The sequence below is a fragment of the Oncorhynchus tshawytscha genome, linkage group LG10 (assembly GCF_018296145.1).
Source record: "Oncorhynchus tshawytscha isolate Ot180627B linkage group LG10, Otsh_v2.0, whole genome shotgun sequence".
NCBI lineage: Eukaryota > Metazoa > Chordata > Actinopteri > Salmoniformes > Salmonidae > Oncorhynchus > Oncorhynchus tshawytscha.
Window position 1 is genome coordinate 1,576,729 of NC_056438.1, and position 21,039 is coordinate 1,597,767.

The following is a 21,039-nucleotide window of genomic DNA, read 5'->3' on the forward strand; positions in this document are numbered from 1 at the left end:
TAACAATTCAGTTTGCCCAACCAAGATTAACATGCTGAAATCCCCACTGGAAACAAACTTGCGATGTGAAATTGCCCCAAAAACATTGATCATATTCAATTTATGTGCCTTTCACTCTCAGATGTAGTGTAGATAGATAGGTGTGAGCAGTATGGCAGAAATTACACTCATTTTATGTTGCTGCATGATACTTATCTAATGATTCAGGAATAATTCAATATTGGAGATATACTCAAGATCTATAGTATAATAGATATATATATATAATATCTCTGATATTGAATTATTCAGTCATTATTCATTTGATCAGTATCATGCAGCCACATAAAATTAGTAGGGGGACCCTGGGGGCTGTAGGGGAAACCTGGAATGGAGCATTTAGAAGATACTCAAGGCCCTGGGGGCTGTAGGGGAAACCTGGGATGGAGCATTTAGAAGATACTCAAGGCCCTGGGGGCTGTAGGGGAAACCTGGAATGGAGCATTTAGAAGATACTCAAGGCCCTGGGTTCCCCTACAGTTCCCCTACAGTTTTATGTGGCTGCATGATACTGATCAAATGAATAATGAATGAATAATTCAATATCAGAGATATTATATATATATATATATATATATATATATATATTATACTATAGATCTTGAGTATATCTCTAATATTGAATTATTCCTGAATCATTAGATAAGTATCATGCAGTAACATAAAATGAGTGTAATTTCTGCCATACTGCTCACACCTATCTATCTACACTACATCTGTTGAACATAATAAATGGCTCTCTATCCACCGGATGTGTACCAAACTCACTAAAAGTGGCAGTAATAAAGCCTCTCTTGAAAAAGCCAAACCTTGACCCAGAAAATATAAAAAACTATCGGCCTATATCGAATCTTCCATTCCTCTCAAAAATTTTAGAGAAGGCTGTTGCGCAGCAACTCACTGCCTTCCTGAAGACAAACAATGTATACGAAATGCTTCAGTCTGGTTTTAGACCCCATCATAGCACTGAGACGGCACTTGTGAAGGTGGTAAATGACATTTTAATGGCATCGGACCGAGGCTCTGCATCTGTCCTCGTGCTCCTAGACCTTAGTGCTGCTTTTGATACCATCGATCACCACATTCTTTTGGAGAGATTGGAAACCCAAATTGGTCTACACGGACATGTTCTGGCCTGGTTTAGATCTTATCTGTCGGAAAGATATCAGTTTGTCTCTGTGAATGGTTTGTCCTCTGACAAATCAACTGTAAATTTCGGTGTTCCTCAAGGTTCCGTTTTAGGACCACTATTGTTTTCACTATATATTTTACCTCTTGGGGATGTTATTCGAAAACATAATGTTAACTTTCACTGCTATGCGGATGACACACAGCTGTACATTTCAATGAAACATGGTGAAGCCCCAAAATTGCCCTCGCTAGAAGCATGTGTTTCAGACATAAGGAAGTGGATGGCTGCAAACTTTCTACTATTAAACTCGGACAAAACAGAGATGCTTGTTCTAGGTCCCAAGAAACAAAGAGATCTTCTGTTGAATCTGACAATTAATCTTAATGGTTGTACAGTCGTCTCAAATAAAACTGTGAAGGACCTCGGCATTACTTAAACTTCAGTTAGTACTAAATACGGCTGCTAGAATCCTGACTAGAACCCAAAAAAATTTATCATATTACTCCAGTGCTAGCCTCTCTACACTGTCTTCCTGTCAAAGCAAGTGCTGATTTCAAGGTTTTACTGCTAACCTACAAAGCATTACATGGGCTTGCTCCTACCTATCTCTCTGATTTGGTCCTGCCGTACATACCTACACGTACGCAACGGGCACAAGACGCAGGCCTCCTAATTGTCCCTAGAATTTCTAAGCAAACAGCTGGAGGCAGGGCTTTCTCCTATAGAGCTCCATTTTTATGGAACGGTCTGCCTACCCATGTCAGAGATGCAATTAAGTCTCTACTGAAGACTCATCTCTTCAGTGGGTCATACGATTGAGTGTAGTCTGGCCCAGGAGTGGGAAGGTGAACGGAAAGGCTCTGGAGCAACGAACCGCCCTTGCTGTCTCTGCCTGGCCGGTTCCCCTCTTTCCACTGGGATTCTCTGCCTCTAACCCTATTACAGGGGCTGAGTCACTGGCTTACTGGGGCTCTCTCATGCCGTCCCTGGAGGGGGTGCGTCACCTGAGTGGGTTGATTCACTGTTGTAGTCATCCTGTCTGGGTTGGCGCCCCCCCTTGGGTTGTGCCGTGGCGGAGATCTTTGTGGGCTATACTCAGCCTTGTCTCAGGATGGTAAGTTGGTGGTTGAAGATATCCCTCTAGTGGTGTGGGGGCTGTGCTTTGGCAAAGTGGGTGGGGTTATATCCTTCCTGTTTGGCCCTGTCCGGGGGTGTCCTCGGATGGGGCCACAGTGTCTCCTGACCCCTCCTGTCTCAGCCTCCAGTATTTATGCTGCAGTAGTTTGTGTCGGGGGGCTAGGGTCAGTTTGTTATATCTGGAGTACTTCTCCTGTCCTATTCGGTGTCCTGTGTGAATCTAAGTGTGCGTTCTCTAATTCTCTCCTTCTTTCTTTCTCTCTCTCGGAGGACCTGAGCCCTTGGACCATGCCCCAGGACTACCTGACATGATGACTCCTTGCTGTCCCCAGTCCACCTGGCCATGCTGCTGCTCCAGTTTCAACTGACCTGAGCCCTAGGACCGTGCCCCAGGACTACCTGACATGATGACTCCTTGCTGTCCCCAGTCCACCTGACTGTGCTGCTGCTCCAGTTTCAACTGTTCTGCCTTATTATTATTCGACCATGCTGGTCATTTATGAACATTTGAACATCTTGGCCATGTTCTGTTATAATCTCCACCCGGCACAGCCAGAAGAGGACTGGCCACCCCACATAGCCTGGTTCCTCTCTAGGTTTCTTCCTAGGTTTTGGCCTTTCTAGGGAGTTTTTCCTAGCCACTGTGCTTCTACACCTGCATTGCTTGCTGTTTGTGGTTTTAGGCTGGGTTTCTGTACAGCACTTTGAGATATCAGCTGATGTACGAAGGGCTATATAAATAAATTTGATTTGATTTGATTTGATTTGAGTAATTAGAAGATACTCAAGGCCCTGGGGGCTGTATGGTGGAATGGAGTATTTAGAAGATACTCAAGACCCTGGGGGCTGTAGGGGAACCTGGAATGGAGCATTTAGAAGATACTCAGGACCCTGGGGACTGTAGGGGAACCTGGAATGGAGCATTTATTAGATACTCAAGGCCCTGGGGGCTGTAGGGGGAACCTGGAATGGAGTATTTAGAAGATACTCAAGGCCCTGGGGGCTGTAGGGGGAACCTGGAATGGAGCATTAAGAAGATACTCAAGGCCCTGGAGGCTGTAGGGGGAACCTGGAATGGAGTATTTAGAAGATACTCAGGATGAAGTGGGCTGTAGGGGAACCTGGAATGGAGCATTTAGAAGATACTCAAGGCCCTGGGGGCTGTAGGGGAAACCTGGAATGGAGCATTTAGAAGATACTCAAGGCCCTGGGGGCTGTAGGGGAAACCTGGAATGGAGCATTTTGAATGCCCTGGGGGGCTGTAGGGGGAACCTGGAATGGAGTATTTAGAACAAATTCAAAAACAGGCTACATGATTGAGGAAAGTAATTTATTTAACTCTATATGCTACAAAGACAAAAGCAAAATCTTTCCTAGATGATTAAATGAAAAATAATGGTTTTGCACAAAACAAGCACAATAAAACAAAAGGCCTACTTTAGTTTTCTGTTAACATCAACTCAAATATGAATTACTATCGAGACCAAAATGGGAAAATAAAGTAAATAATTATAATAAGTGAATCCTCCTCTCCTGTATGTTTTCTATCTCTGTAACATGTAACGGTATAACATTATACTGAACCTGTAACAATAATGCCTGAACCACAACACCTATCAGTTGATCTGTATAGACATGAGAAGTGAAGGCATTTACAATGTATCAACCATAATGCTATACAGTATATGACCAGTATATGACTGATGTTAAAGGACAGCTGCTGAATGAATAATACAACACACATTATATTAAAACACATTCCAATCAGAATAATACATGTATCAGTTAATAGATCACATTTGATCAAATGCCACTATTGTTCCAGCAGGTGGAGCTACAATGTAACAACATACAGCATTGTGACTCACAGTTCTATATTAGAATTCCATGAGTTCCATTCTGATGGTTGTTATGGTGATCAGGTGATCTCAGCCTCACTCTTCTTCAACACGATCACCTGTTCAACACAGAAGTAGTTCATCAGTGTGGCCATGTATTTACTTATCCAATACAGAACCACTTAGAAATGTAAATCATATCAGATGAATTACTAGTCAATACTGTGCTACTTAGAATCCTATCAAATTATTTGCTTATGTCCAGTTCTCCCATATCAATACCTGGGCTATTTACTATTTATCAATACCAGGGCTATTTACTATTTATCAATACAAGGGCTATTTACCATGTATCAATACCAGGGCTATGTACTCCTTATCAATACCAGGGCTATTTACTCCTTATCAATACCAGGGCTATTTACTATTTATGTCCATACCAACTCTCCCATATGTGACCGACCTGGCTCAAATCGGTCTTATGTAGCATCATTTGAAATTGTATTTTTTACGTTGGCAGTATTTCCCCTTTGGATGAATTGCGTGCCCATAGTGAACTGCATCAAAATCTGTCCTAAATTGCTAATATATGCATATTATAATTAATATTGGATAGAAAACACTCTGACGTTTTTAAAACCGTTTGAATTATGTCTGTGAGTATAACAGAACTCACAGGGCAGGCAATCTTGCAAACTAGTTTTGAAATCCTGAAAGTTGGGGCAACTTTGACGTCATCGCCCCTTCCCTTCCCAACAAGTTATGGATCTGGAAACACTTCCTATGTCTTCCACTTCTCCTTATTCAGTAGAAAGTGTAATGGGGCATTTGCTGTGAACTTTGACCTAATGGGAAGGAAAGTGCGAGAGTGTCGCAAAAGATTAATGTGCTTGAAGGCGCGTATGCGTTGGAGTGCTTCGTCTGTTCCATTCAGTCCCAGATGAACTAGGAGCCCGGTTATTCGATTTGTATGATATGACATCATGAAGACTGATTCTGCACTTAGCTTGACCAGTTTCGTTGACCTGTAATATGTAATTTGGAAGTTTTGATGCAAAATTATCCTGGACCAGAAGTCCTTTTTTGGGCATTTGAGCTGAAAGTGGTAGCAAATGCTGATACATGGACACTAGAATTGAACATTATGAAACAAAACGATTTATTGTTGAACTAGAACGTTAAAAAAAAATGTGACTCAGCGGTTGCATTAAGAACCAGTGTATCTTTTTAATTCTATGTAGAACATGTATCTTTAGTCAAAGTTTATGATGAGTATTTCTGTTATCTGGCGTAGCTCTCTATAATTCCTCCGGATATTTTGGAGGCATTTCTGAACATGGCGTCAATGTAAACCTAGATTTATGGATATAAATATGCATATTATCGAACAAAACATAAATGTACTGTGTAACATGTCATATGAGTGTCATCTGATGAAGATTTTCAAGAGGTTAGTGAATAATTTTTTTATCCTGCTTTTGTGATTTTATCTTTTGTGGTACAAAATGGCTACGTTTTCTCTTTGTTTTGGTGGTGGTCTAACATAAATATATGCTGTGTTTTCACCGTAAAACATTTTAACAATCTGACACGCTGGGTAGATGAACAAGGTGTTTATCTTTCATTTGAGGTATTGGACTTGTTAATGTGTGGAGGTTAAATATTTCTAAGAATATTTTTGCATTCCCTGCGCCACCGTTTCAGCTGAACGGTGGCGCAGGGGAACCCATAGGCTTAACAAATAATAAGTAGAGACTCAGAGCTACAAAAAAATCATACACTACAGTTGAGAAATGATGGGAAAGTAATTCTGCTTTGAAAGTTGATAAACTTATAAACTGAATTCTGAGAAAATGGCATTTGAATGTTTTGGCACTACTACTGGAGAGCCCTTCTTTGCATACACCCATTCAGCATTGTTCACACCCTCTTCAGCTTTAGCCCCACCCTCTTCAGCATTTTTCACACCCTCTAAAGCTTTAGCCCCACCCTCTTCAGCTTTAGCCCCACCCTCTTCAGCATTGTTCACACCCTCTAAAGCTTTAGCCCCACCCTCTTCAGCTTTAGCCCCACCCTCTTCAGCATTGTTCACACCCTCTAAAGCTTTAGCCCCACCCTCTTCAGCTTTAGCCCCACCCATCTCTTTACAGGTTGAACTGAGCGTTCTGAACTAACAGCAGCAGTCAAGCTGTAAAGACCTTTATTATACAGAGATTCTAAATAGATATGGATAACAAATGTGTATCTGTAGTTGTGACCCAGAGACTCTTGACCATTTATTTTGTGACTGTTCTTATGTCAGAAGATTTTGGAGTTAGAAGATTTTATTATAAAATAAACTACTCTTAACCTCTCTTGGGCACGTGAGACTTTAGCGTCTCACCTCTTCAACAGCCAGTGAAACTGAGGCGCGCCAAATTCAAATACAGAACTACTCACTATAAAAATTCAGAAAACAAAACATATTTTGGAATTTGCAATGGGAACCTCCCTGTATCAGAGATACAGTTAAACACTTTACAACATGGTTCAATCAGAGATACAGTTATCAACACGTAACAACATGGTTCAATTAGAGCTACACTTATCAACACTTTACAACATGGTTCAATCAGAGCTACAGTTATCAACACTTTACAACATGGTTCAATCAGAGATACAGTTATCAACACTTTAAAAATGACTCAGTCAGAGCTACCGCAGTATTGTCAGTCCTTGTGATATAATTCTGATTTACAACAGGTATTCTGTTGGAATGAGGTGATCCTGTATAAACTGAGGATCTCACCTTGAGTCCTGCTCCTGCAGCCTTTCACCAGCAGTATGATGGTCAGCAGCAGGTAGGGAGACCCCACCAGTAGACTACACAGCAGCCTGGGTAGAGACATGGACAACACTGGGACTGCTGGAGATGGAATGGGTGGAGACATGGACAACACTGGGACTGCTGGAGGTGGAATGGGAGTTGGAACTGCAGTTGGAGGAAGAATGACAGCTGGAGAGAGACATGGAAACACAGTATATTGTCATGGTTACAGCCAATACAGTGTAAGAACATCAGTACATATTGAAGCAATATCGTATACCTGAATGATGATTGGCTGGAAGCCGTTTACCACCGGTGTGACAGAACATTTATCTTTCTAATTACGTTGTAGTAGCCCAGTAAGGAACCTTTGTGGCTGTTTTTACACACGACGCCTGGATAACATTTCATGTTCAAAATTGTGCTCTCTCCTCAAACAGTAGCATGGCATTCTTTCGCTGTAATAGCTACTGTAAATTGGACAGTGCAGTTAACAAGAATTTAAGCTTTCTGCCATTTCTGCCATACCAATATCAGACATGTCTATGTCCTGGGAAATGTTCTTGTTACTTACAACCTCGTGCTAATCACATTAGCCTACGTTAGCTCAACCATCCCGTGGTTGACACCGATCCCGAACAAGTTTTTAATTATATTAGATTAGATTAATTATATTGGTATATTAGAGCAGTAAAAATAAATGTTTTGTCGTGGTATACGGCTTCCAGCCAATCAGCATTCAGGGCTGGAACCACCCAGTGTATAATGCAGGTTTCAGCACCACTTAACAGTGTAAAGAAGAACCACCCAGTTTATAATGCAGGTTTCAGCACCACTTAACATTGTAAAGAAGAACCACCCAGTTTATAATGCAGGTTTCAGCACCACTTAACATTGTAAAGAAGAACCACCCAGTTTATAATGCAGGTTTCAGCACCACTTAACAGTGTAAAGAAGAACCACCCAGTTTATAATGCAGGTTTCAGCACCACTTAACAGTGTAAAGAAGAACCACCCAGTTTATAATGCAGGTTTCAGCACCACTGAACAGTGTAAAGAAGAACCACCCAGTTTATAATGCAGGTTTCAGCACCACTTAACATTGTAAAGAAGAACCACCCAGTTTATAATGCAGGTTTCAGCACCACTTAACAGTGTAAAGAAGAACCACCCAGTTTATAATGCAGGTTTCAGCACCTATTAACAGTGTAAAGAAGAACCACCCAGTTTATAATGCAGGTTTCAGCACCACTTAACATTGTAAAGAAGAACCACCCAGTTTATAATGCAGGTTTCAGCACCACTTAACAGTGTAAAGAAGAACCACCCAGTTTATAATGCAGGTTTCAGCACCACTGAACAGTGTAAAGAAGAACCACCCAGTCTATAATGCAGGTTTCAGCACCACTTAACAGTGTAAAGAAGAACCACCCAGTTTATAATGCAGGTTTCAGCACCACTGAACAGTGTAAAGAAGAACCACCCAGTTTATAATGCAGGTTTCAGCACCACTTAACAGTGTAAAGAAGAACCACCCAGTTTATAATGCAGGTTTCAGCACCTATTAACAGTGTAAAGAAGAACCAGATAATCTGAATGTCAAGGTTTCTCATATTCTCACCTGTCACAGTCATCCAGCTCTCTGGTGATTCTCCTTCAGAGTTGGTACACTTGTAGAGTCCTTCATCTGACTTGGATACTGCAGGGATGGTCATCTCTCCTGTAGTCTCAGTCCTGATGAGGGATCCATCTTTGTAGAAATCAGCTGTGTGGTTAGAGAGAGTTCCCTGATATCTGCAGCGCAGAGTCACAGAATCTCCCTCAGTCACAGGAAGGGCAGGGCTCTCCAGGATCACAGCTCCAGCTGTATATAATATATAAACATCATATATAAACAGGTCTCTCCAGGATCACAGCTCCAGCTGTATATAATATATAAACATCATATATAAACAGGTCTCTCCAGGATCACAGCTCCAGCTGTATATAATATATAAACATCATATATAAACAGGTCTCTCCAGGATCACAGCTCCAGCTGTATATAATATATATAAACATCATATATAAACAGGTCTCTCCAGGATCACAGCACCAGCTGTATATAATATATAAACAGGTCTCTCCAGGATCACAGCTCCAGCTGTATATAATATATAAACATCATATATAAACAGGTCTCTCCAGGATCACAGCTCCAGCTGTATATAATATATAAACATCATATATAAACAGGTCTCTCCAGGATCACAGCACCAGCTGTATATAATATATAAACAGGTCTCTCCAGGATCACAGCTCCAGCTGTATATAATATATAAACATCATATATAAACAGGTCTCTCCAGGATCACAGCTCCAGCTGTATATTATATATAAACATCATATATAAACATAACATCAGCTATCTGAAACCAGATGAACCACTAAACACTATAATGTCAGTAGATGGTGATTGTGGACATACCATGTACTGTGATGTTGACAGCATTGCTGTGTTCTCCAGACCCAGACTCACACCAGTACACTCCACTGGATGATGGTATTAGTGACACGTTGCATGAAGACCCTTGTGGTTTTCCCCATTTTCTTCCACAATCTGAACGATCCCCAGAGAATGTGTTTCTCTTCATTCTCCATCCAGCAGATTTCCCCTGAACCTCACAGCTCAGAGAGACAGACTCATATTTAAAGAACTGAGATCTGTCAGGACTGACACCCAGAGAGGCTGAAAGAGAGATTTGACATAGAGAAAGAGAACGAGAGAGAGAGAGACATAGAAACATTGAGAAATGTTTTGATGAAGAATACAAAAACATAAGAAAGAAATTGAGAAACCTATCACACTAAAAACTCAGAACCAGAAACACTGAGCCTTCACCACAGTGAATCACTAAAACAATATAGAAATATACATTGGAAAAACAGCACATCAGAAATCAGCTCAATGTAATTGAAGAATCCATAGAATCTAACCACTTCTGGGAAAATTGGAAAACACTGAACAAACAACAGAGATGTTTGGATAAACCACCTCTCCAATGTTTTTGTCTCTATAATAAAGATCAAACTACAAAAACATACAGATGATCAAATACAAATCTTAGAATCAGCTATTAAAGACTATCAGAAACCACTGGATTCAGTCAGCTATTAAAGACTACCAGAACCCACTGGATTCAATCAGCTATTAAAGACTACCAGAACCCACTGGATTCAATCGGCTATTAAAGACTACCAGAACCCACTGGATTCAATCAGCTATTAAAGACTGCCAGAACCCACTGGATTCAATCAGCTATTAAAGACTACCAGAACCCACTGGATTCAATCAGCTATTAAAGACTACCAGAACCCACTGGATTCAATCAGCTATTAAAGACTACCAGAACCCACTGGATTCAATCAGCTATTAAAGACTACAAGAACCCACTGGATTCAATCAGCTATTAAAGACTACCAGAACCCACTGGATTCAATCAGCTATTAAAGACTACCAGAACCCACTGGATTCAATCAGCTATTAAAGACTACCAGAACCCACTGGATTCAATCAGCTATTAAAGACTACCAGAACCCACTGGATTCAATCAGCTATTAAAGACTACCAGAATCCACTGGATTCAATCAGCTATTAAAGACTACCAGAACCCACTGGATTCAATCAACTATTAAAGACTACCAGAACCCACTGGATTCAATCAGCTATTAAAGACTACCAAAACCCACTGGATTCAATCAGCTATTAAAGACTACCAGAACCCACTGGATTCAATCAGCTATTAAAGACTACCAAAACCCACTGGATTCAATCAGCTATTAAAGACTACCAGAACCCACTGGATTCAATCAGCTATTAAAGACTACCAGAACCCACTGGATTCAATCAGCTATTAAAGACTACCAGAACCCACTGGATTCAATCAGCTATTAAAGACTACCAAAACCCACTGGATTCAATCAGCTATTAAAGACTACCAGAACCCACTGGATTCAATCAGCTATTAAAGACTACCAGAACCCACTGGATTCAATCAGCTATTAAAGACTACCAGAACCCACTGGATTCAATCAGCTATTAAAGACTACAAGAACCCACTGGATTCAATCAGCTATTAAAGACTACCAGAACCCACTGGATTCAATCAGCTATTAAAGACTACCAGAACCCACTGGATTCAATCAGCTATTAAAGAACCTGGATTATCCAAATACATTGGACCAAAAAAACACACACACACACCCACACCCACACAAATTGATGTCATAAGGATGACCCACAAGAAAAGCAGTTGCCCAGGACGTCACCTCTACATGTTCATCACAACAGCCATCGGGAAGGCTTCTCTGGGATGCAGAGAGTTGAAGGGTGATTTTAAGTTCTACGATGCCACTTAAAGTCTTTCACACTTAATCAAGAATGCTATGATTTAATAACCTGTAGAGTCAAGACCTGTAAGACGTGTGAGAGACAAACTGGCGGTCATAAGAGAGGTCTGGGAGCAGTGGGTGGAGCCATAAGAGAGGTCTGGGAGCAGTGGGTGGAGCCAGAAGAGAGGTCTGGGAGCAGTGGGTGGAGCCAGAAGAGAGGTCTGGGAGCAGTGGGTGGAGCCATAAGAGAGGTCTGGGAGCAGTGGGTGGAGCCATAAGAGAGGTCTGGGAGCAGTGGGTGGAGCCAGAAGAGAGGTCTGGGAGCAGTGGGTGGAGCCATAAGAGAGGTCTGGGAGCAGTGGGTGGATCCATAAGAGAGGTCTAGGAGCAGTGGGTGGAGTGTCTGCCATACCTCTACAACCCTGAACCTGAAGTAACAGTGGATGGAGCGTCTGCCGTACCTCTACAACCCTGGGCCTGAAGTAACAGTGGATGAGCAACTGGTTCCATTCAGGGGTACATTTTATTTTCATATCTGTAATGTAAGTGATTTTCATTGTTAATCGTGTTATGTATTGCTGCAATATCATTGATTTATGTGACTGTTTTGTGATACTGGAGGTTCCGGACTGTGAACTGTTGCCAGACGCTCTGGACTGGGTACTGTCGTCAGACGCTCTGGACTGGGTACTGTCGTCAGACGCTCTGGACTGGGTACTGTCGCCAGACGCTCTGGACTGGGTACTGTCGCCAGACGCTCTGGACTGGGTACTGTCGCCAGACGCTCTGGACTGGGTACTGTCGTCAGACGCTCTGGACTGGGTACTGTCGCCAGACGCTCTGGACTGGGTACTGTCGCCAGACGCTCTGGACTGGGTACTGTCGCCAGACGCTCTGGACTGGGTACTGTCGCCAGACGCTCTGGACTGGGTACTGTCGCCAGACGCTCTGGACTGGGTACTGTCGCCAGACGCTCTGGACTGGGTACTGTCGCCAGACGCTCTGGACTGGGTACTGTCGCCGGACGCTCTGGACTGGGTACTGTCGCCGGACGCTCTGGACTGGGTACTGTCGCCAGACGCTCTGGACTGGGTACTGTCGCCGGACGCTCTGGACTGCCGAGGCGCGGATCCTGGAGACGCACCGGAAGCCTGGTACGTGGTGCCGGAACGGGTGGTACTGGGGTGAGGACACGCACCTCAGAGCAAGTGCTGGGAGCAGGAACAGGACGTACTGGACTCTGGAGGCGCACTGGAGGTCTGGAGTGTAGAGCTGACACAACCTGTCCTGGCTGGATGTTTATTTTCTCCCTGCAGATGCGAGGAGCTGGAATAGAACGCACTGGGCTAGAATAGCTCACTGGAGACACCGTGCACTCCGCCGCATAACACGGTGCCTGGCCAGTAACGCTCTCCCCACGGTAAGCACGAGGAGTTGGCTCAGGTCTCCTACCTGACTCAGCCAATCTCCTTGTGTGCCCACCCCCAAAAAATGATTGGGGCTGCCTCTCGGGCTTCCGTGCTAGCCGTGTACCCTCATATCATCACCGTTCCTCCTGCTCTGTCTCCACCTGCTTCCATGGCAGGGTCTTGTCCCCTGCCATTACCTCCTCCCAGGTCCACAATGTCCTCCACTCATCTTTCTCCCGGGCCCAGAATGTCCACTCCTCTTTATCACGCTGCTTGGTCCTTTTAGGGAGGGTTATTCTGTCACGTTCGTCGTAGTGAGGAGACCAAGGCACAGCGTGATATGAAGACATTCCTCTTTAATAAATGAAGAACACTTAAACATACTAACAAAATGACAAAACGAACGTGAAGCTTATCAAACGAGTGCTGACATGCAACTACACATAGATAATAACCCACAAAACCTAAATGGAATAAATAGGTCCTAAATAGGATCCCCAATCAGAGACAACAATAAACAGCTGCCTCTGATTGGGAACCAATTCAAGCCACCATAGACCTACATTACCTAGACATTCAAAATCCCCATAGATAACCAAAAAACCCTAGACAAGCCAAAAACACACATACCCACCCCCGTCACACCCTGACCTGACCAGAATAATACAGAAAATATAGAATACTAAGGTCAGGACATCGCTCTTTCATCTCGTAATCTACCCTTTGATTAGTTCTACCAGTCTACACCAGATACAATATGAGACCAGTTGATTAGTTCTACCAGTCTACACGAGATTCAATATGAGACCCTTTGATTAGTTCTACCAGTCTACACCAGATTCAATATGAAACCCTTTGATTAGTTCTACCAGTCTACACCAGATTCAATATGAAACCCTTTGATTAGTTCTACCAGTCTACACCAGATTCAATATGAAACCCTTTGATTAGTTCTACCAGTCTACACCAGATTCAATATGAAACCCTTTGATTAGTTCTACCAGTCTACACCAGATTCAATATGAAACCCTTTGATTAGTTCTACCAGTCTACACCAGATTCAATATGAAACCCTTTGATTAGTTCTACCAGTCTACACCAGATTCAATATGAAACCCTTTCTACCCTTTGATGAGTTCTACCAGTATACACCAGATTCAATATGAGACCCTTTGATTAGTTCTACCAGTCTACACCAGATTCAATATGAGACCCTTTGATTAGTTCTACCAGTCTACACCAGATTCAATATGATTCCCTTTGATTAGTTCTACCAGTCTACACCAGATTCAATATGAAACCATTTGATTAGTTCTACCAGTCTACACCAGATTCAATATGAAACCATTTGATTAGTTCTACCAGTCTACACCAGATTCAATATGAGCCCCTTTCTACCCTTTGATTAGTTCTACCAGTCTACACCAGATACAATATGAGAACATTTGATTAGTTCTACCAGTCTACACCAGATTCAATATGAGACCCTTTGATTAGTTCTACCAGTCTACACGAGATTCAATATGAGACCCTTTGATTAGTTCTACCAGTCTACACCAGATTCAATATGAAACCCTTTGATTAGTTCTACCAGTCTACACCAGATTCAATATGAAACCCTTTGATTAGTTCTACCAGTCTACACCAGATTCAATAGGAAACCCTTTCATTAGTTCTACCAGTCTACACCAGATTCAATATGAAACCCTTTGATTAGTTCTACCAGTCTACACCAGATTCAATATGAAACCCTTTGATTAGTTCTACCAGTCTACACCAGATTCAATATGAAACCCTTTCATTAGTTCTACCAGTCTACACCAGATTCAATATGAGACCCTTTCTACCCTTTGATGAGTTCTACCAGTATACACCAGATTCAATATGAGACCCTTTGATTAGTTCTACCAGTCTACACCAGATTCAATATGAGACCCTTTGATGAGTTCTACCAGTCTACACCAGATTCAATATGATTCCCTTTGATTAGTTCTACCAGTCTACACCAGATTCAATATGAAACCATTTGATTAGTTCTACCAGTCTACACCAGATTCAATATGAAACCATTTGATTAGTTCTACCAGTCTACACCAGATTCAATATGAGCCCCTTTCTACCCTTTGATTAGTTCTACCAGTCTACACCAGATACAATATGAGAACATTTGATTAGTTCTACCAGTCTACACGAGATTCAATATGAGACCCTTTGATTAGTTCTACCAGTCTACACCAGATTCAATATGAGACCCTTTGATTAGTTCTACCAGTCTACACCAGATTCAATATGAGACCCTTTGATTAGTTCTACCAGTCTACACCAGATTCAATATGAAACCCTTTGATTAGTTCTACCAGTCTACACCAGATTCAATATGAAACCCTTTGATTAGATCTACCAGTCTACACCAGATTCAATATGAGACCCTTTCTACCCTTTGATGAGTTCTACCAGTCTACACCAGATTCAATATGAGACCCTTTGATTAGTTCTACCAGTCTAAACCAGATTCAATATGAAACCATTTGATTAGTTCTACCAGTCTACACCAGATTCAATATGAAACCATTTGATTAGTTCTACCAGTCTACACCAGATTCAATATGAGACCATTTGATTATTTCTACCAGTCTACACCAGATTCAATATGAGACCCTTTGATTAGTTCTACCAGTCTATACCAGATTCAATATGAAACCCTTTGATTAGTTCTACCAGTCTACACCAGATTCAATATGAAACCCTTTGATGTGTTCTACCAGTCTACACCAGATTCAATATGAAACCCTTTGATGTGTTCTACCAGTCTACACCAGATTCAATATAAGACCATTTGATTAGTTCTACCAGTCTACACCAGATTCAATATAAGACCATTTGATTAGTTCTACCAGTCTACACCAGATTCATTCTGAGACCATTTGATTAGTTCTACCAGTCTACACCAGATTCATTCTGAGACCATTTGATTAGTTCTACCAGTCTACACCAGATTCAGCTGAAAAAGCTGAGCTAAAGCCAATGTGTAGCCAATTCAATCAATAAATCAAAACAGTCAATTAATCAATCAATCAATCAGGAAGAGGTTGACTAGACCTCAGGAAGGTGACATCACAGAGAACCAACTGTGTTAACCCTCTTGCTGTGTTCCAGTCTAATTTTAGTTTTTTTACATTTTGGTGATTCCCTTATAAATTGGGTAAAAGTAATGTATAGCAACCCCAGGTGTAAAATATTAAATAGCAGCTACTTCTCAGAGAGTTTTGAATTGTCAAGAGGTGTACAAGGGTGTCCGTTTCACCATATCTATTTGTTAATGTCATCGAAATGCTAGCTATTAAATAGTGTCTTGAGAAACAACTAGCTTGTGTCTGTTGCATGGTGTCTATAGAGAAACAACTAGCTTGTGTCTGTTGCATGGTGTCTATAGAGAAACAACTAGCTTGTGTCTGTTGCATGGTGTCTATAGAGAAACAACTAGCTTGTGTGTGTTGCATGGTGTCTATAGAGAAACAACTAGCTTGTGTCTGTTGCATGGTGTCTATAGAGAAACAACTAGCTTGTGTCTGTTGCATGGTGTCTATAGAGAAACAACTAGCTTGTGTCTGTTGCATGGTGTCTATAGAGAAACAACTAGCTTGTGTCTGTTACATGGTGTCTAGAGAAACAACTAGCTTGTGTCTGTTACATGGTGTCTATAGAAACAACTAGCTTGTGTCTGTTACATGGTGTCTAGAGAAACAACTAGCTTGTGTCTGTTGCATGGTGTCTATAGAAACAACTAGCTTGTGTCTGTTGCATGGTGTCTAGAGAAACAACTAGCTTGTGTCTGTTGCATGGTGTCTATAGAGAAACAACTAGCTTGTGTCTGTTGCATGGTGTCTATAGAGAAACAACTAGCTTGTGTCTGTTGCATGGTGTCTATAGAAACAACTAGCTTGTGTCTGTTGCATGGTGTCTAGAGAAACAACTAGCTTGTGTCTGTTACATGGTGTCTAGAGAAACAACTAGCTTGTGTCTGTTGCATGGTGTCTATAGAAACAACTAGCTTGTGTCTGTTGCATGGTGTCTATAGAGAAACAACTAGCTTGTGTCTGTTGCATGGTGTCTATAGAAACAACTAGCTTGTGTGTGTTGCATGGTGTCTATAGAGAAACAACTAGCTTGTGTCTGTTACATGGTGTCTATAGAAACAACTAGCTCTGCAGGACACACTAACACAAAACATATTTTCAGAGAAATGTTACTATTATAGAACAGGTGATGAATATAGATAAATGTTACTATTATAGAACAGGTGATGAATATAGAGAAATGTTACTATTATAGAACAGGTGATGAATATAGATAAATGTTACTATTATAGAACAGGTGATGAATATAGATAAATGTTACTATTATAGAACAGGTGATGAATATAGATAAATGTACTCACCTCCACCTTGTCCGAGGCTACAGTATACCAGTGTACTCAACAGCACTGAAACACACAGAGAGAACTATCACTATGGTACATGATGTAAACAAAGGGCTGTAACACACGGAGAGAACTATCGCTATGGTACATAATGGAAACACTGACACACACAGAGAGAACTATCACTATGGTACATGATGGAAACACTGACACACACAGAGAGAACTATCACTATGGTACATGATGGAAACACTGAAACACACAGAGAGAACTATCACTATGGTACTATTATGTAAACACTGAAACACACAGAAAGAACTATTACTATGGTACATGATGTAAACAAAGGGCTGTAACACACGGAGAGAACTATCGCTATGGTACATAATGGAAACACTGACACACACAGAGAGAACTATCACTATGGTACATGATGGAAACACTGACACACACAGAGAGAACTATCACTATGGTACATGATGGAAACACTGAAACACACAGAGAGAACTATCACTATGGTACATGATATAAACACTGAAACACACAGAGAGAACTATCACTATGGTACATGATGTAAACACTGAAACACACAGAGAGAACTATCACTATGGTACATGATGGAAACACTGAAACACACAGAGAGAACTATCACTATGGTACATGATGGAAACACTGAAACACACAGAGAGAACTATCACTATGGTACATGATATAAACACTGAAACACACAGAGAGAACTATCACTATGGTACATGATGTAAACACTGAAACACACAGAGAGAACTATCACTATGGTACATGATGGAAACACTGAAACACACAGAGAGAACTATCACTATGGTACAAGATGGAAACACTGAGCTGAACCACAGATATTAATTTAATTAAGAGTCTGTTGAAGTGTGTTTCAATTGAAATGAACATAATACAAAAATAAACTCAGCAAAAAGGAAATGTCCTCTAATGTGTCCCTGAACAAAGGGGGGGTCAATACTAACAGTCAATATCTGGTGTGGCCACCAGCTGCATTAAGTACTGCAGTGCATCTCCTCCTCATGGACTGCACCAGATTTGCCAGTTCTTGCTGTGAGATGGTACCCCACTCTTTCACCAAGGAACCTGAAAGTTCCCGGACATTTCTGGGGGGAATGGCCCTAGCCCTCACCCTCTGATCCAACAGGTCCCAGACATGCTCAATGGGATTGAGATCCGTGCTCTTCACTGGCCATGGCAGAACACTGACATTCCTGTCTTGCAGGAAGTCACGCACAGAATGAGCAGTATGGTGGAAGGGTGTCACGACTTCCGCCGAAGTTGGTTCCTCTCCTTGTTCGGGTGGCGTTCGGCGGCGGCTTTCTAGTTTCCACCGATCCATGTTTCATTTTTGTTTGGTTTTGTCTTCATGATTGATTATTGATTTCTATTCCATTAATTATGTTCCTATTATTATCTGTTTTGTGCGTTATTATTTGTCATGTCTCGCTGTTTTGTTTTATTGTTAATCTTGGATTATTACTCAGAACTCCTGTCCTGCGCCCAACGCCTTTATTCAATTTTACCAACGGCCTCACAAAGGGTACCACATGAGGGAGTAGGATGTCACATGAGGGAGTAGGATGCCCTGGCCACATCTGCAGTCCTCATGCCACCTTGCAGCATGCCTAAGGCACGTTTACGCAGATGAGCAGGAACCCTGGGCATCTTTCTATTGGTGTTTTTCAGAGTCAGTAGAAAGGCCTCTTTAGTGTCCTAAGTTTTCATAACTGTGACCTTATTTGCCTACCGTCTGTAAGCTGTTAGTGTCTTAACGACCGTTCCACAGGTGCATGTTCATTAATTGTTTATGGTTCATTGAACAAGCATGGGAAACAGTGTTTAAACCCTTTACAATGAAGATCTGTGAAGATATTTTGATTTTTAGAATTATCTTTGAAAGACAGAGTCCTGAAAAAGGGACATTTCTTTTTTTGCTGAGTTTACATCCGTCAGTTTAAAAGTGATCTTTTTTTATCCAACGCTTATGACTTCCACATCGGCGGTAGAAAGTGCATTTTGCTCATCGACCCCACAAGTGTCACAGGACTTGTCTGAATTTAACAAATACAAATGATTGGAAGTATGAAGGTAGTTTACAAAAATAGGGAGTTAAAAACACAAATAAAAATCTCAAGCTGATCTTATATCTCCAAAACATTACTCATCTTTATTTACTATTTTTATTTTTATTATTATAAAAATATTTGTAAAAAGTTATAGACAGGGGTCCTAAAATTCAAAATAAAATAGCTTAATGATCCATTTGTTAGCTTAGTAGAACCCTCCCTCCTATTAAAGTGTTTCAAACAGCTTCAAACATAAAGTTATAAAACTGTATTTTTTTGTGAAGAATCAACAACAAGTGGGACACAATCATGAAGTGGAACGACATTTATTGGATATTTCAAACTTTTTTAACAAATCAAAAACTGAAAAAATTGGGCGTATTAAACAAGAAAGATATTAAACCATACAGATATTAAACGATATAGATATTAAACCATACAGATATTAAACTATATAGATATTAAACTATATAGATATTAAACCATATAGATACTAAACTAGATAGATATTAAACGATATAGATATTAAACCATACAGATATTAAACTATATAGATATTAAACCATACAGATATTAAACTATATAGATATTAAACTATATAGATATTAAACTATATAGATATTAAACTATATAGATATTAAACTATATAGATATTAAACTCTATATATATTAAACTCTATATATATTAAACTATATAGATATTAAACTATATAGATATTAAACTCTATATATATTAAACTATATAGATATTAAACTATATAGATATTAAACTATATAGATATTAAACTCTATATATATTAAACTATATAGATATTAAACTATATAGATATTAAACTCTATATATATTAAACCATACAGATATTAAGCTATATAGATATTAAACCATACAGATATTAAACCATACAGATATTAAACTATATAGATATTAAACCATACAGATATTAAACCATACAGATATTAAACTATATAGATATTAAACTCTATATATATTAAACTCTATATATATTAAACTATATAGATAATTTTACTCTCACAGAACTCACAGAGCAGAAAACAGGTCCAGTCCATCTCAACGTGTTGATCACTAACAATCTAAACTCTCATGACTTGTAGCCTCCCCATCCCCCCACCCCCACCTCTCCTCTCCACCCATCTGTACTTCCTGTCTGCTGAGAAGGACTGAGAGGTGTGAAAGATGGAGGGGGAGGGGGCCTGGAGAGAAGAGACAGAGAGAGAAGGGTGACAGAGAGCGAGAGAGAGAGAAAGAGAGAGAGAGACAGAGCGGGAGGGGAGAAAGAGATAGAGAGGGAAGGATATATAGGAGACAGAGAGAGACATAGAAAAGAGAGAGAGACAGAGCGCGAGGGGGAGAGACAGCCAGACAGAGAGACAGCCAGAGAGACATACAATGAGAGAGAGATAGAGAGAGGGATATGTAGAAGAGAGGGACAGAGAGATAGAGATAGATACAAAGAAAGAGGGGAGAGAGAGAGGTAGATATATACAGAGAGAGACAAACACCAAATTGAGACTGCAGAATTCTGCAAAATTATCCAACGTAGAACACCAAATAATGCCTGCAGAGCAGAATTAGGCCGATACCCACTAATTATCAAAATCCAGAAAAGAGGCGTTAAATTCTACAACCACCTAAAAGGAAGCGATTCCCAAACCTTCCATAACAAAGACATCACCTACAGAGAGATGAATCTGGAGAAGAGTCCCCTAAGCAAGCTGGTCCTGGGGCTCTGTTCACAAACAGACCCCACAGAGCCCCAGGACAGC

The 21,039-nt window shown here is 40.8% G+C and overlaps 1 protein-coding gene across 1 annotated transcript; it reads right to left on the bottom strand.

Annotated features, from left to right (window-relative positions):
• Positions 1-3,624: 3,624 nt before the first annotated feature.
• On the bottom strand, positions 3,625-20,327 carry LOC112238991 (Fc receptor-like protein 5). Its single transcript, XM_042327976.1, has 6 exons — positions 20,298-20,327; positions 17,171-17,215; positions 9,420-9,680; positions 8,574-8,816; positions 6,935-7,141; positions 3,625-4,265 (listed from the first exon to the last, which is right to left on the bottom strand). The coding sequence occupies exons 1-6, from the start codon at positions 20,320-20,322 to the stop codon at positions 4,243-4,245; spliced, it is 804 nt and encodes a 267-aa protein (XP_042183910.1). The 5' UTR covers positions 20,323-20,327; the 3' UTR covers positions 3,625-4,242.
• Between the last annotated feature and the right edge of the window lie 712 nt (positions 20,328-21,039).

Excerpts from the sequence above, each read along its gene's own strand:
- LOC112238991 (XM_042327976.1), bottom strand. The coding sequence starts at position 20,322 with ATGGACTGGACCTGTTTTCTGCTCT. Across the intron at positions 17,216-20,297 it reads CTGGACCTGTTTTCTGCTCT|TGCTGTTGAGTACACTGGTA; the intron begins GTGAGTTCTGTG and ends TGTGTGTTTCAG. Across the intron at positions 8,817-9,419 it reads TGTCAACATCACAGTACATG|CTGGAGCTGTGATCCTGGAG; the intron begins GTATGTCCACAA and ends TATTATATACAG.